Source organism: Lepeophtheirus salmonis, chromosome 8, assembly GCF_016086655.4.
Source record: "Lepeophtheirus salmonis chromosome 8, UVic_Lsal_1.4, whole genome shotgun sequence".
In the NCBI taxonomy this organism is placed as follows: domain Eukaryota; kingdom Metazoa; phylum Arthropoda; class Copepoda; order Siphonostomatoida; family Caligidae; genus Lepeophtheirus; species Lepeophtheirus salmonis.
In genome coordinates, this window is record NC_052138.2 from 32258949 (window position 1) to 32276701 (window position 17753).

Genomic DNA, 17753 nt, shown 5'->3' on the forward strand with positions numbered 1-17753 from the left:
CAGTGTCTTAGTAGACAACCAAATGCTTAATAGTTCTGTTGGCGTTGGCGTGGATGACCATTGTCTACTTTGTAATTTAGGTTCAAGACAATCGTTGCAAAAGATATACTTTGACTCTTCTCTTACAATGTTTCGTAAAAAGTAAATAAAACAAAAAGTACAATTTGATCCTTTCTAAAACAGTGTTAATATATGAAACATTAGTAAATTTAGCAAATAAGCAAACCAAAGTGCAAAATTAATTCCTCCCAACCGGTATGTTTGTTGGTGTTATCACGATAGCAATATTTTCGTACCAGTTTCGATACCAATATAGATATCGGTATGAAAGAATCTTTAGATTGATTCCTGGAAAATTCACCTCTGGTGAATTTCCCCCAGTGAATTCCCCCATGGAGAATTCCCACTTATATTAATAAACAATTTCAAATAAATAAAAAATAATAAATAAAGTAAGTCGATTTTTTTGCATTTTTATTTTTTATTGACTTTATATATTTTCTAAATTAACAGCAAATATAAACATGATATTATATAAAAAAATAAACATAGATCAATTTTAAACGAAATAAATATTCAAAATATAATAATATGAGCAATAGCTCGTAAATAATCAAAATTTTATTATTCTAATAATCCTTTAAAATAGTCACGATGCGTTGGTTAAAATCCCGATATTGTCTTTTTTGAACAGGCGGAAGATGACCTGCAAGCTGTTGAAATATCTGTATGTGTATCCAGTTTTTCTTCATCTTTTATAAGTTCAAAAAACTTCCAAAGAACTGGATGGCATGAAGGAACGTGCAATGAAAGCTAATTGTGTCATCCCGTCAATTACAAGTATATTGATAATCTATAATAATATATAGATAATTTAACAGCTTGCAAGTCATCCTCCGCCAGTATATAGTAGGCAGTATTGTGATTGTAACCATCATATTGTGACTATTTTAAATGATTATGAGAATTGTGAAAAGTTAATAGAAAATAGATATGCAAAATCAATCTACTTAATTTATCTTTTTGTCTTTTTATTTAAAACTAGTTTATTAATATCGGGGGAATTTTCCGGATACCTCTTTCGATTCTTTAACCGACAAAGATAAAAGTGAAAGTGTTGTGAAGGCCAGTTAACATACATTTACAAAGGTGTACATAAAACTTTGTGTACAATGTTGACTCTCAGAAATTGAAGGACTCAATTATAATAGACTATTTTCATTTTTGCTATTTTTAGAAAGGATATTTTTGTTAGGGTTGGAAAAGAGGATAAATAAATATAGATTGCTTGAGGGCGTTGCCATTGCATTGTTTTATGTCAAGTATGGTTGGGGAGAGAGAATAAATAAATCAAAAAATAATTTTATATTTAGCTATTAAATATAAAAAAAGAACAGTTTGTAAGCCATTTATAAAATACAATATTATACGAATGGTGTATACGAACAATTAGTAAATATTATAATTACTTATTTGAAAAGTTTAAGATAGTCATTATAAGAACCACATTTTTTAAATATTGAGTCTTAGAACGTAAAATATTATACCAAAATCTTGCATGTATCATCAGTCAGAATTGCATGCTGTTGGACGGAACAATCAATACAATATTAAATCATTCATTCTTATGGAAATAATAATCTTTTTTAATTCAAATTATTTATAAATTTTTGTCAAGGACATTTTTTTTAAATAATACTTTTATATCAACTAAAGTTTAAGGTTTATGAATTATTTTTTGTGGATTTATTTTTTAGAATATTTTCGAATTTACAAAAATAAATAATATAGAGTATTTATAATTTAAGTCTTGAATCACCATATTCATTCTAGTAGAGGTAGTTCTGTTGCTTGTTCGGAATGTAAAGTATTCAACCAAAATGTATTATCTATTATCAAACAAAATTGAATAAAGCTGGCATTAACCATCATTTTTAAACATTCGATCATTTGAGTTATTACTAATAACTAATTCGTACCAAGTGGCCCATTAAAATCTGAGCACTTTGAGTTTTAAACTTCAACAAAATATAATTTATTAATTAACAATACAGTTTCAACAAAATTAATACTATAGATCAAATTAAGTCTGAGCTCTTTAAATCATAAGTAAATGTGCCCTTAGCGGTAACGATGGCGTCCAGACGGCATTGGAAGACCTAGTAACCCAATGCAGATGTATTAGTCTGTCATAACGTTCCAGAGCTGACTGAAAGTGGCTTTGAAGGCCTCAGTGTTTCGAAGATGGACAATGGGTTTCTTTCATTTCTGGTGTCAAAAGTGGTCTCTCCATCCAAACAGTGAATTTTCCACCCACTTCTTTGATAGCTCTCTGTACATTTGGTGTGAAATCCCAAGATATCTTGCATGGGCTGTCATGGACTTGAGGGGATACACCTGGGCTTTTTTATTTAACTCATTCAGTCCAGTTTGGTCATTTTGACAGATCCCTTCTTTCTCTTCAACGTTTTGGACTTTCTTATGGCGTAGAGGACTTGGAGACCTTACTCCTTGGTATATGCGACGTAAATTTATTGATCTCGTTCAAGTGTCATTTTATCAACTCGTAATTAAGCTAGAGTTCAGGTTTATTTATGTTTTAAACTAATTGTTTATACTTTAATATATCAAATTATGAATTAATTTCAATCTCTCAACTTTCATTTATTATTGAATTAGTTGATGTTCAGATTTCAATAGACCCACCGGTAATAAGTAGGGAGACTCAATTTATAATAAACATATTACCCTGACAATAGTTAACATGATCTTTGACTAAAACTAAGCACCCTCTTCTAAATCTTTGACACTCTATATATTCTCTGTAAAGCAGAGGCGAAATTTTTGTAGATTACATTATCGGTGTACTCATTTTTTTAAATAATGCAGAGACAATGCAGTATCATGCCAATTAAAATTTAATATGGTACCATTGAATTTTTTTTAGAGTAGGAACTAGCTTAGAAGTTTTATAAATTTTTTGGCCCCAAGAATGTTCACCGCGCTTTTTTTTAGCCCCAGGCAATTTCATATTGAAGCAAGTGCATCTGCATGGAATGTTCATCAATAAGCGAGTTCGTCGCTAGGAAAGTTCATATAAGGAAAAAACATATTTTATATTAACAAATATAACTATTAGATAAGATAAAATAAGAGTGTTGTATAATTTTCTTTTTCAAATTCAAAATGTATTTAAAAAAATAAATTATAAGTAATATTAAACAATTGCCACAGGGGGTGATAATTAAATGAGTAATATATTTATTTTTAATTTAGAAAAATATAAATAATTTTAAAGCTATCTAGTAAATTTGTTGAAATCGGTTCTAAAGGGTTAAACAAAGTCTTTCGTTAAGCATAAGCATAATATTAAATGCAAATGTCTGTTTCTGTGAGTGAGTGATTGAGTCCCTAAATCACGGCCAAACCAAACGATAAATTTTTCAAAAAAATTTCATGTAGGTATATAAGACTCAAAAAATGGTTCTGGTAACCCTTTTTTGGGGGATTCAAGGTCAATGAAGCCTTAAAATAGCATTTATTTGAAAACAATTTGTTTGACAAACAGACGACTATTTCTTAGAAGACCAAAAATAAAAACTATAAAATTTTAAGCATAACTTTTGCTGCATGTTGGTATGTATCTTTGCACACTTGCTTAAAAAGAGATTTTAAGATTTAGAGAAGAATAAAAAGAAAATAGTATATGACAAAAGATTTTTGGCAATCACATAAAAAAAGGATAAAACCTGAATATTTTTTGCCCTCTAAACCAAAGACTTTTATTTTCTTATATTCCCGAGCAACCCCGGGTAAACCTACTTTAGTATTACTGAATAATTACATCTTTGTATATAAAAGTAAAATAATATTCTACATCATAGTTGATTTTTTTCATTTTTGGGGATGAATTGTCTTCAGGATGATTTTGTCTTTGGTTGAACTTTCCTGGCGATAAATTTACTACAAGATAAATTATCTTTGTAATAAATTTGCTTCTGGATGAACTTGTCTAAAGGTGAAAAGAGAGGAGTTAACTTTCCGAGGATGAAAATAATGGGATAAACTTTCCTGACATGGACTTTTTAGTACAATAAAAATATTTGTGTTCTTATATTTTTTTATAAGGGAAAATTTTGTTGCTTGAGGTGGGAGGGAAATTTATGGAGTTACATGATCGGATAGCTAAGTACCGGATCTATATCCGTTTAGTAGAGTATCTTTTAAATAATGTCATTATCCCGGAACTTCTTTATGCACTACTAGTATACGGAGCATGACTAATGTATGTACATATTTCATTTCAACAAGAAAAAAGTTAATGAATAGTTATACAGACCACTCATTAATCAATTTTCTAATGTGCATTAAATAAATATTTCCTCCCGCTTATATATCAATTATAGATGTAGAGTTTCTGCAGAAGAAATGAAAGATATTGAACCCCAAAATCGTACTAATAAGTATATAATTAAGTACAAGCCTAACCTCTAATAAGATTTGTTGTTGGGAATTATTGTTTTTTATTTATTTAATCTCAACGTGGTTGGGAATTAGTTAAATTAATTATAATGTACTCTCAACAACTTTTTTTTGGTAAGACAAATAACTAATATATGAATCATAAAGGGTTCCTCATTAGCCGGAAAATACATTTTTAAATTACATGATCCCGGGAATTATCAGGACCTCGTTAGTAAATAATAAATACTATGAAATTTATGTAGTTTTTTTAGTTTTTGATGAAGAAAAGATATTAAAGCTACTTGTCTTACGTAGTGTTGTGTCAGACCATATTTAAGACCTAAGACTACAGTCCTGTCTAAATCGGTCCGCTCAAGTTCAATTTTACCAATTAGTGGAGAAAGCATATAAAGTTTGGTTCTTCATAAAGTCACCCAACTTTATTTCTAGTCCGGACAGTCGTAACTACCGACAGTATTAAAGACTGACACAATACTAATCTTATCTACATATTATCTTATTTTTATCATTATCACTAAAAATGCATAGGTGATTTCTTAGACCCCATGGGTATTTCTTTAAAAAACAAATTACTTTAATTTTGTAAGATCTAAGTTCATTGATTCAGTATGAGTAAATGTACTATTTCAATTAATTGGAACTCTCTTGGAAGCCAATGTACACAACGTGTATTTCCTACTCTAGGATTGACCATCCATCGAACCTATGAACATTGAGTTCAAGAAAATAATTTCATATTTTTTGGAATTCCAAAACCTGATCCGACTGGCAAAAAAACAAATATTAAATAGGGGGTGATGTAGAAGCTAATGTTTTTTTTTCTAAAAGCCAACTTGTTCGTCAAAAGAATCCATGTGACTTTTTTTATAAAAATACAAACCATCTTGTAACGTCACATCCCATAATACTTAAACAAAACATATTGTATTAAAAAAAAGGTTACCTTGTGTTGATATGGAACACTTCAAATATCCCTTTTCTGCCAGATAAATTATCTGTAGGTTTTTTTGGGTCAATTCATTGGACTTACTTCTTTTTCAAAGGATCAAATAATGTACTTTTATATATATTTACAGAATAAATTTTAATTTATTTAAATATGTGGGATAATAGCAATTTGGAACTATTATCGTTAAGAGTCATTTTTTCCTTTGAAACAATCCCTAAATTAAAAAAAGGATGAATAACACTTATGTAAAAGTGATTTTCATGAATAGAAAGTGTTTTTATTTAATAAACTGGCCAACATAGTTTTTTTTTGCATATTTTTTAACTGCATTCTGGCTGCTAATTCCAAATCTCTCATTATTTTTTGCCTTTCACATCAAGTTTTAAACAACGGAATGATGAACAGATACTACAACAATTACCAAACATCTTTAACTTACTTGAGAAATATAATACATTATTTTTGTTTTAAGTGGTTTTATTTGCATATTGGCTGCTGAATTCAATTGTTGTTGGTCATCACATGAGGTTTACGAACTATAAGTTGATTAAAAGGTTTTATTTTAATCTATTCTAAACCACTGATCCTTGTCAGCTCTACTGTCCCAGTAACAAAGGAAACAAAGGTATTTTGTGTAACCTCCTTGGTGACCTAAAATGAAGTTTACCATTTTTAAATCTACAAAGATTAACCACTGGTGATCCCGGTATATCAATTGTTTAAGTACTATTTTGATGTTTTCATACTCCTCCTTCATAGAGACTGAGTGTCCCATAAGGATACATCCTTATATGTTATATGTGAGGTGGCCCTATTTTGTCTGGAACTCCAAAAAAATAAGTAAGGTACACACTCTTAACGAAGGGAGTTATGTTCCAGCTTTGAGGTGATAAAGTGAAGCATCCACAGATATAGGAGAATATATCTGGCTCGCTACAGCAATTCCTTCTCCGTGAGGATGTAGACATGGCTAGCTTATACACTTATACCGATATATTTGGATTTTGTAAACAGCTATAACTGTGATTTAAAAAATGTATATTAACCCCTAACGTTTACTATATCCAAATTAGAGCAAAAGATGTGTAGCGCATCAAATGAGAGCTACACATGTATCGATTGGATTAAATAAAGGATATATGTATTGATTGCTAAAGAAAAAAGTGGCACACACCAAGTTATATATTAAAACACGGAAGATACTCTTGTCAAAGAGGGAGAAATACATACATACAGAACAGGAACGCATGGTATCATTATAGCCTTTTAATGTAAACATCCACAAATATTAAATATGAGATAGCACAAAAACTTGATGTGATGGGGAAAATCGAAGCATATATTCGGAATCAACAGCCCAAGCTCTATAAGAAAACGGTGTCAATGTTCATGCAAGAAGAAAATATGCTAACCAGTGCTATGTATCTTTTTCTGAAGTCGATATATTTCTATTTTTTGGTTGAAAAATAAACAAATAACGATACTCTTCCTTAGACCCTTATAACTTATAAATATTACATATTCATTAGGAATATCATGCTTATACTTTAGAAAAATAATCATTGTGTAGTTGAAATAAAAAGTATTTAAAAAATATACATCTCCAAAGATTTTGAAATATTATCAATTACTACTCATCGTAAATGGATTGCTTTATTGATTCAATCCTGGTATCTCATTCCCCAAGAAAGGATTCCACTCTACTCCCTTATGAAGACTGCTAGTTTTCCTCGGATGAATTCTTCTCCTGTTGTCCATCATAGAATTCGGATAATAAAAATAAAAGTATCTCCCTTTGATTCCCTCGATCTACCTTTTACGACGCATGACGTGAAGAAATCGGCATTGAAATCGGAAAAAAATATGATGATAATGTCGACACCCCATAAAAAATGGGATAAGTATAAAATGGAACAATAATCCTTGTAGATGTATATTTTTTAAAGAAATATATATTAAATAATTTTCTATTATATAAACTATGATATTCCTATCATAGAAAAAATTTACATAAGGTTAATTAATCCTATTTTTAATTTGGGGATAGTCTAAAGCGTAAAAAACTGAGATCATTTTTGGATTCTGCTCATAAGGAAATTCAATTATTGTCTTCCATTCATTTGTACCAAATTTTACCCCCCTCCCCAAACAAAAAAAGGTTTCTCTGTGTAATTAATCACCTTTCATATATAATTTATCAATTTTTAGTTCTATCCTTTTAACAATGAATTTTTGTTACTTTATGAAAATTAGAAATACTGTCTCCAAAAGATGTATCATAAAAACTAAAGTAGTCAATAATTTGTCGACAAATGTATTTCACATTCAATTTAAAATAATATCCTTCTGGCTTGTTTTTGTTTTGACGAGCCACATATATTCTATATGTAAATAGTATTTTGCAAAACAAGGAAAGATGTCCTTGTAGACAAATAATAAGAATGATTTTCTTTTTCTCTCGCCGGTTTTTTAAAAGAATTATTTTCCTAAAAATGAGAGTTTCTTTTCATAAATGATTATTAGAAAAAAAAAGTTTATGTTATTACTTATTATCATTTGCTGATTTGCAAAAAATAAAACCATAGAAACTTTTGATTATTTTTGTAGACTTTTAGAAAAATGAAATAGGAATCTAAGAAAAAAGAATTTTCCTTTACGAGAGACAATATAACCATCCCCATAAATATTTAAAAAAGGTCTCAAGAAACAAAATGACCGAAGGATGCTATTGAGGCACAGCAAATTATGTGTCCTTTTAAATAAAAGGCTTTGTTGTTTTCGAAGTAAAGTTTTTTAGATGAAGTATGTAATGTATATTTTCAAAACCATTCTGTTATCTCTAGATAATTATATAAAAGGTTTTTACATTACCAGGCTTGTTATTAATACATATATACATTTTCAACCTACATATATCTGTATTTATTTCAAAAAAGTGAAGTAATGCACACCCTTTTACGGGGTTGGTCTTACCTTTTTGTGCACATTTTATTTATTCAATTTTACAATAGTAAAATTAAAATGAGAGGTTTTGGAAGACATTTAGTTAACAAAATTATCTAAAAATAGTACTCGGCACAACTTTTATTCAATGTATGATCCCTCAGCTCTAATAACTGTATCAATACAAGGTCTACATCCCTTACAGACCTTTGACTATATATGTAGTCAGACTCCAGCTTGGTGCACTCCTTCTTGATGGAAACCTCTAGAGATTAGACATTCATGTGAAGAGTAAAACCTAGATAAAAGTAGATAAAATAAATAGATAAAGAGTGGGCACTTTTTGGGGTCCCATAAGTATGAAAAGTTGTCTCACTGGTTGCTAATTTTTTATTAGAAAAGAGCAAAATTTTGACCGAATATTAGTTGGTGCCGACAAAATTTAGAATAATCTTCCTTGGTCTTTTCAACCATATGAGTTATTTCTATTCAGGGATAAGATGTTTTGTTGTCCTCCTATTTCTTTTTGTACTTATGTCATTCCGGATTGAAAATAATAGATTGTGTATCACTAAATCAGATCTATCCCTTATATATGCAGAAATTAAATAAGATGAAACATCAATTTTTGTACCACAACAAATTATAAGAAGGAAATGACTTGTTTGGTAATAAATCACTCTATAAAATAATTTAGAAACAGCTTTTAAGCGAATTAAATTTGTATATAAAGACTATTTTCTAATGCCACCAATTTTCGAAGACATATTATGGTAACCTGCATACATATCGATAGAAGTAACTGTTGGTTCATCTCTGACAGGCTTCCAACTACCCACGTCCCTTTATGTAATAGTCCAATATGTTAATGTTAGGAGGCTTGGAGACCCAAAGTCTTAAACTAAGTAATTAGAAGTTACTTTTGATGTATAAGCAGGAGCCCTACCTTGCTCGAATGCACATGTTTTATATAAAACAATACATCTTATCTACAAAGGGCGTTTTTTTGAGAATTTTCCCTACTCGGTCAATTAGATATATCTGTACAAATTTAGGTTTCCTCAGGGTTAATAAGAAGGGAATTGTAGTCGAGTGAACATACATATTTGAAAGGTTTAGTCACCATTTGGCTCCGATTTTGCTTCGATATCAACAGCAACCGTAAAATGTACGAAAAGTGCAACTATTGCTGAATTGGCCATCATCGACATCACCAGGTATCCACCACATATGCGATATTCTAAAGTACCTGAATGAGTCAGGTGACATCACCAGGAGGCCCCAAAAGCCTCAAAGCCATAAAAAGAGGACCCTGCCATTTTTGACTGGGCTAATCAAGTAAATATAGACGAATCAGACTAAAACTATTTCAATTCTTGCCAAAGAACACTCTTTGAGCACTATGAAGGTAAATACGGTTGTCAAAGACTTGGGTCTTACTTTCTCTCGGTTGATGCCAAAGCACCTGGAGTGCAGCACTAAGATCTTAAGGCAGTTGAAGATTGGCGATTGGTATGATATTTTTCTAATACGAAATTTTTTTCTCCTATTGATGCATACAGCCATAGGAAAAACGACCAGTATCCATAATTCCAGTAAGGATTCTACTAACATAATTGTGCTCGGCGTAGTCTTGAGTGATGTAGACTTCATACTGGTGTTCTTCTTCCAGTCAGAGCAAAGTGGCACCAACTTCGGTCTTATCAAGAAGACTATTGTTCTTTGGCTACAAAATCACAGTCAGGTACCTGTATTTGTTCCAAAAGGACTCGGTCCTGCTGCACAGCACTAAAACTGTCAAAGATTGGCTCTTATCCAATATCCTAGCTTTCTTGGACATCCAGACCTGGCCCAAGCTCCACTGACATGAACCCCTCGTACATTTAAGTCTAAGTGGTGTTAAAAGGCAAAACTTGTGGCAAGTCCAGCCCCCTCTGCAAAGCCCTTGAAGGCCAGCATCCTGTGTGTGGCCAAGTAGCTGAATTCTGATTAGGTCAGAAAAACATATGGAGGCTTCAGACACAGGATCGAGGTTCTGGTGGAAGCTGACGGTGGCATAATCAAATAATTTTTTTGTTTTTTGACTATTTTGTAAAATAAAAGCCATATGTTTATACCATGCTACTCTTGTGATTGATCTTGATTAAGTCAAAATTCTTCTGGATTTGTCTTGTAGACCTTGTAGTCGAGACTTGTTATTATAAGGTATATCCAGTTTTTGGAAACCAACATGGTTTTATGACGGCATCATTTAATACTACACGTACGTCCACATCCTAACATAATTGATTTTTTAATACTTTATGCTACACACTATACTTCTAGATATATTCCTTTTTTGGTAACATCGGTGGTACAACAGTTTTTTTCGACTAATCGAATATTTGGCCTTCGAACTGTTAATTTTGAAATGATAAATATTTTTCATATCCCCGGCTTAAATACATAATTTAAACTATCCTCAATGATATGACCATTAATTATAAAGGTTTCTTTCGTTGCAATTTTTCACATTAAATAGTAACTACTTCTATTATTTTAAATATTGTTTCCTCATTTTCGAATAGACTGGAATAACATGATAATAATCTATAAAAATCTACAATATATGTATATTACGAAACATTTCCGAAAATTAATCATTTTGACTTCAATACTTAATTAAATATGAGGTAATGATTTTATCAAAATGTAGTCTAAATGTTCCTCAACTAATTACATCGCTCATTTCTATCAGTAACTTATTGTTATACTTATTACCCCATTGAAGACTCTGCAAATTGTAATTAAGAGACCCAAAATTGACGGGGACAATTAATTATTGAGAATTTAATAGATTATATTTGAAAAACCATATAAGGACCAATATAAAGAGAGGGAGTTTTAAGAACAGAACAAGTTTATACCTCAATATCTTGGCAACCTTGTAATCTATGTTTATGAAATTGGGTTTTATCGATTCAGCTTACATAATTTCTTTGCAAATTACATATTATGGCTATTTAATTCCTACTTTAACTCTAAAATAATTCATATTATAAAAATTCTTAATTATATTTTCTTTTCCTATTACTTGTTTCTCGATTTAACTTGGGAAATCTGAAATTTTACAAAATAGTTTTTTGTTTAATGGACTAATATTGTTATTAACACAAGAATACAACACAAGGACATACGGTAACGTGCAAAAACTTTTTAAAGTCCTTAGGCGACCTGAGTTGGGGTCGCGACCCACAGTTCTTAATTTACCACTCTTTTAAGACATAGTTAAATTTTAGGGGTATCTACAATCATCCAATAAATTTGAATACCAGGTCTTAATATACTCAAATATGTCAATGAAAGATTAAACTTCATATATATATGAATTAAAAAATAAAATTTGATTTATGTACTTCTTTTCTTGATTTTGTTGAAGAATGTTTTTATGTTGATGCACTAAATATGTGTGGTGACAACACAAAAGCAAGCTGGCATACTTTTTCTCTATATTGCAAAAGTATTAGAAAAAAAGTCCGTTGATACGAGTACTATAATTTATATCAATTCAGAAAGTGGTAAATACCTTAGGAGCTACAGTTTTTAAGGTTAACTGAACATGATAGAAATCGGTTATTTCGTCTCACTGATTATAAAAGATACTGAGACATCACGACGTGAAAATTATTTTTAAAGAAGAGTGTAAAAATATTCACTTTGTGAGAATAGCAAAAAGAAGAATGGGATTAGCTGTTGGTTAAGAACAAATCTCAACAACTGAATTAAATTATATTGATGATACCAAAATTTGATTTAAAGTTCAAATACTACACGATCAAATTAACTCAATTTGTAGATAATATGTTCAGGTAAATATTCAAACAAATGTTCATCATATTAATAACTTGTTGGACAGTTGCTCAGTGGTTTAATATTGTATTTGACTCTTGAAAAAAATCCTCTTTGGGTTTTCATTGAAGTAAAAAACTTATAATGCGTTTTCCTCTGTTTCATCGCAAAAATCCTAGTTTACTTTTATATTAACAGCAAACATAATATATTTTTAATACATGCTATATGTGTGTATTATGACGCGAATAGTTTTTTTTCTCAGATACAATTTTATTTTTGAAGACTGCATATGACAATTTATTTTCTCAATTATAAAAGAAGTGACTTTCAGATGTGGTGATACATGCGTAGGAGCAAGGAAAAAGGGGGGTGCTATTCAACCTTTTAATCATTCCTTCCATGAAAATGATAGTTCAATGACATTATTCTATCATTTAAATTGAATTTATGCATGTATTGTGTACAAGGTGTGATTGCACATATAAATATATAAACAGGCATATATTATTAAGATGTTCGTAAAAACAATTGTTTTATACTATTTTTATACATTTTATATTTGTCGAAGACATGGATAAATATGTCTTGTCAACACAAAAACAGGATAAAATGGTTTTTTAAACAGACAAAATTGATCCTCACAATAAAAGATGGAAAATCTAATAGCTTTTTTTTTAAAGTTCATTACGGGCCCAATATAAGTCTTTTAAATCAAATAAAGTCTTTCCTATATATTTATACTTTTGAGTATCTTAACTCATCTCATAAATTTGAGTACAAAAGCTATAATTGACTCAAATATGTCGATAAAATATTGTCCTGTATTTAACTATATATATGTTGAAATCAACAATAAATTGGGGAGTCCGCCTTTTCTTGATATTTTTTAAAGATTGTTTTTATATTGACGCATCATAAATACCAATTCACTTACTTTTGAATTGCTCAGCCTGTCATTAATGATTTGCTCATTAACTTTTCTGCGACGATACAAATGTGACTACAATACGTGAAATTGTCTTCATTATTTCCCATTTTTGTTTTTTAATGGAACAAATCGTTCATGAATGAAACATGACTACTATATATATTTTCATACAAACATAAAATTTTCTAAAAATAAATTTGTCTATTAAATTAATAATCTTTCAAAAAAACAAGTTGAATATTATTTTCATTATACATTGAAAAATCAAAAGGAAGAGTCCTCATATCCGAATATTCTTATATATATTCCGATAATATGAGTATATACAGAATTATTCATACACCATCCATTTTGTAAAATTTAAAAAGAGTTTAATTTTGAGAAAGGAAATCAAAATACCTTTATTATTAAAGAAACTCTCGATTATATCTTTTAAAAGATGCGTTTTGTCTCTTTTTCATTTGATTTAATAATTTTTTTTTTTTTTTTGAGGGTCAAATATCAGAATTATTGGAAAATATTTCCAAAAAAAGTCTTTCATCCTTTTGTTCGTGAAGAAATATACATTAAATATTTATACAAATACGATAGCAAATCCAAGTCTTTTATCCTGGCATGTGTAGCTCTCCTGAATATTATTTTTATTCTTGTGTGCGGATTTTCAATCTTTACAAATGAATGCAATAACTTCAATAAGATGTATTTCTTTGACAACATGTCCAAATTGAAGGGTACTTAAAAAAATAATTATTTACTACACCAATGAATTTGTTTCTTAGTCACTAGGATTATGACAAAGTTACAATCGATTTTGATCAAATATGATAAGAAGATAAAATAAGAGGTCATTAATTTTTGAAAGATACAGATCAAAAGTCAAGAAGTAAAAACAAAACGAAAAAATACATAATCGACTTAATTTTGCTACATTTGATTAAAGGTGGAAGTTTTGCACTCTACCAAATCCCAATTAAATGTGTCTCTATGTAAGCTCCTTCAGCCTCCATGACGGCTATTTGCCTTGCCTTAAAGGAGACGCAGCACTTATTTATTTAATTAATGCCCATGTTGCCCAGCACTCGTAAATAGAGGCCCTCAAGGCGTCGATTTTGGGGTGAGGAATTTTACCGGCTTTGGACTCAATCTACCGTAATAAAGAAAAGTCCAACGGTTCAATTCTAGTTCACATCTCCTTGGACCAAAACTCTATGTTACTCCTTAGAAATTTCTGTATCTCTATAACAGTGGTTATAGGGATCCTGTCCTGCTATAGCACCACATTTCCATCAGAAAATGTTGTCTTCACCCATGATATTATCTTTTTCATCAGAATGTCTATGTAGTCCGCTGCAGGGAGACGGTACCAGGTTGAGAAACAGTTTAGGGGTTCCACGGCACTGTTAGGTCTGCTTAAACAGGTTCTTGATCAATTTTGGATCCATATGTTTCTTCTTGCCAGCTCCAGGACGCTTCTTCGAGCAGTTGCCGTTTTCTATCCACCTTTGGACTGGGTGTGGATACGACCCACTCATCCTTGTACGAAGAAGTGTCGATTTATTAATTGTGTTGTCTCTTTCCGTGTTTGTCTTGGACTGGAGAGAGAAATGCAAGAAATAAACAATGAAACTGGTAAATCAAGAAATTTTGATTGTTCCAGGTTTGTTGAATTAAATGTCACGTAACAACACAATAAAGAAGTATAACTTTTTTAAAGATTGAAAATCTACACATGCTATATAATACTTTTTGTTTTTTCTTATTAAAAAGCCCGTTTTTTGGGAAATTACATTTTATGGACATACATAGGTACAGCAGGTAATAAATTAAGGAATAATGTATTTGCGATGTCGATAAATAAAAAATTAATTTTGTTATTTTCTCCTATAAATATTTATTTTCCACCTTTCTGCAAGCACTGAGTCCAAAGATCAAAATCGGGAAATATTTTTTATCTCATTTTATTTTTGGTAAAAATAGGTAAAACAAAAGAATGTACCAACTTCTTAAAATGGGGAAACACAAACAAAGTAATCACCGCTCAAAAGTGAATCCATTAACTGGATGCTAATATGACATATTACAAACAAACCCTGTTTGTGCTTTCACTAGAGGAGCTCTTCTTAATGGAGTCCCTGCAGAGGAGATCATTAAAGACCCATACCGTTTGTCTCATGTTATTCCTATATTTCCCCGGAGTGATTGAAATAAGTGTTCCTCCAAGAGATGACACATAGTAAGTGTCATTAGGAGTATATAAGCCTGAGGCCTCACTACGAAAAGTATCAGTTTCAACTCATCCACTACATAAGAATAATCCCACTTTTCTAACTCAACCTACATCCAATATGATGATCTCCACTCAACAAATTGCAGTCCTTCTCAGTCTCTTCATTTCAGTCCAAGGATCCCTTTGGCAACAGCCCCTTGAAGAAGGAAACACACTGGAATGTCCTAGTCTGGATAGCATCCCTGACTTTGACTTGGAAAAGGTTTGTTATATGCTTTACATACTGTGATCATTAGAAATAATGTCATCATAATCCATCATACATAGTTCCTTGGGGATTGGTACGTCCTCCAGTATCAATACCCCAATGAGAAAAAACTCAAGGACCTTAGCTGCATTGGATTCCATTTCGCAAAAAATGCTTTTTCAGCGGACATCGTTTCCAACTTTACATTCCGCTTCCCAGCCACAACTGGTCACTTTTATCATATCCCCACCTTTTCCGAGATTGTTAATGGAAACAAGGCTGTCTGGAAGACTCAGATCAAGGGAGGTGAGTAGCATTGAATGGGTTCATTATGCATATATACATATAACTTCTATTATGTTTATTCCTTGTTTTAAAAGGACAATTTCTTTTATCATGTCCATAAAAAAAGCATTTCCTCTCCTTTTACATATATGTACTTTATATATATTCAACTATATAATTTGGCATGCAAATTTTTGGAGATACAAAACTGATACTATGTTGTACATAGATACAACCTTTTTCTTAAGCATATTTTTTTTTTTTTTTTTTTTTAAATATAGAGAAAGTTACTATGTCAGAGGAACATTAAGTAATAGCTTTAAATGTTTGCGTACAAAAAATACCTATCCTTGTACATTAGGGCGGTTTGTTTTTCAACTGTTGTCGGAAGAGTTGGGATTCCACAAGGAATTAACCTATCCAATATTTCAGTTTCATACGATGTCATCTTTAAGTAACACATCTAGTTTAAACTTTGAAAGAGACAAAAGTTATTCAATCGTCAATAGGGATTCAAATGCAAAACAACTAAAATGTTATATTATTATTTTATATATAAGTGTTTGCCTCTTTTCATAATTTGATCAAGAAATGCGACTTCCAGATTTGCAAAGGTAATTTTCATATCCCAAAGCAACTTTTCCGCTCTACCCGTCATCGAAATTCGAAAAAAGTTAAACATCAAACCGGTCTATTGTACATTTATACCTATTTGTTATATTTAAGTTAGTAAGATTAAGATATTACTTTGAAGGAGTGGCCATAGATTGACTTTAGAAAGAGGGATAAGGGATTACTGTTCTTTTTTTATTATTTTATTTTATTTAGTGCATAGAATTGACGTCATTGATTCATGATTTTCTTTTTACTTTTCTTCCTTCAATTTCTTCAAAATGGGTTGCTAATATTATTATTATTATATATATATATATACTTAAAAAGAGACTCTGTTATTATGAATCTATTGCTTTCTTTATCGCAAATAATATTCATCCATCCGTTTTGCGTCCATTCCTTCATCTTTCAGAAAGATTAATTATGAACAAACCTCCCTCAATCTTTATATATATGTAAATATTGTTTTCCCTCCTTAAACAACATAAACCATCTATTTATATTATATATACATTACATATTCATGCATACTTATAATATAGTGGAGATGATCTCTGGTATCCTCGACACCGACTACTCCAAATGGGCCATCCTTACTCAATGCAAAGTAACTCCCTCTGGCTCTACTTTTCTCTCTACTCGTCTCCTCTCACGATCCCGTTATTTGAGTTCTGTCGAACGGAATGAGATTCAAGGGATTGCCAACAGTCTTGAAGTGAGCACTCCTTTCAAATATGATATCAAACAAGATGTCTGCCAAGAGATCGATGGAGTACACTCAACCTAAACATTTACTTTGATTGTTAAAAAGATATATATTGTTCACGGAATCATCCATCAGCTATTATGATAATTATTATTTGTTTATTTCTTTGTTACTCAACATTTGAGTTTCTAGTCTAATTACAATTCCCTTCTATCTATACTAATATGTATGTGTACATGATTTAATAAATAACAGAGAATAATTGACAACCATTTTCGTATTTTTAATTCAACTAAGAATATTTATTCTTTTAGTTTATTTATTCCATACACATGAAATAAAGAGAATATAGGCAAGAGTTACTTGGACGTGGATCCTTAATTATATTTTGAGTATAACAAAGATATATAATTTTAATTCCGCAACAAATCCATAGGTTCACTCTCCGTCTTTTATGAGCAAACGAAAATATTCAATTCCTTTTATAACATATTTATCTATGATAGCTTCCATGTAGTAGAAAAGGTAGTTCCATCC

The 17753-nt window shown here is 30.7% G+C and overlaps 1 protein-coding gene across 1 annotated transcript; it reads left to right on the forward strand.

The window, feature by feature from the left end:
• Positions 1–15423: 15423 nt before the first annotated feature.
• Positions 15424–17488, forward strand: LOC121123380 (uncharacterized). The gene is made up of 3 exons (XM_040718505.2): positions 15424–15625; positions 15691–15916; positions 17053–17488. Exons 1-3 carry the CDS (start codon positions 15482–15484, stop codon positions 17295–17297), a joined length of 615 nt encoding a protein of 204 aa, XP_040574439.1. The 5' UTR covers positions 15424–15481; the 3' UTR covers positions 17298–17488.
• Positions 17489–17753: the final 265 nt, after the last annotated feature.

Excerpts from the sequence above, each read along its gene's own strand:
- LOC121123380 (XM_040718505.2), top strand. The coding sequence starts at position 15,482 with ATGATGATCTCCACTCAACAAATTGCAGTCCTTCTCAGTCTCTTCATT. Across the intron at positions 15,626-15,690 it reads CTGACTTTGACTTGGAAAAG|TTCCTTGGGGATTGGTACGT; the intron begins GTTTGTTATATG and ends CATCATACATAG. Across the intron at positions 15,917-17,052 it reads GAAGACTCAGATCAAGGGAG|TGGAGATGATCTCTGGTATC; the intron begins GTGAGTAGCATT and ends CTTATAATATAG.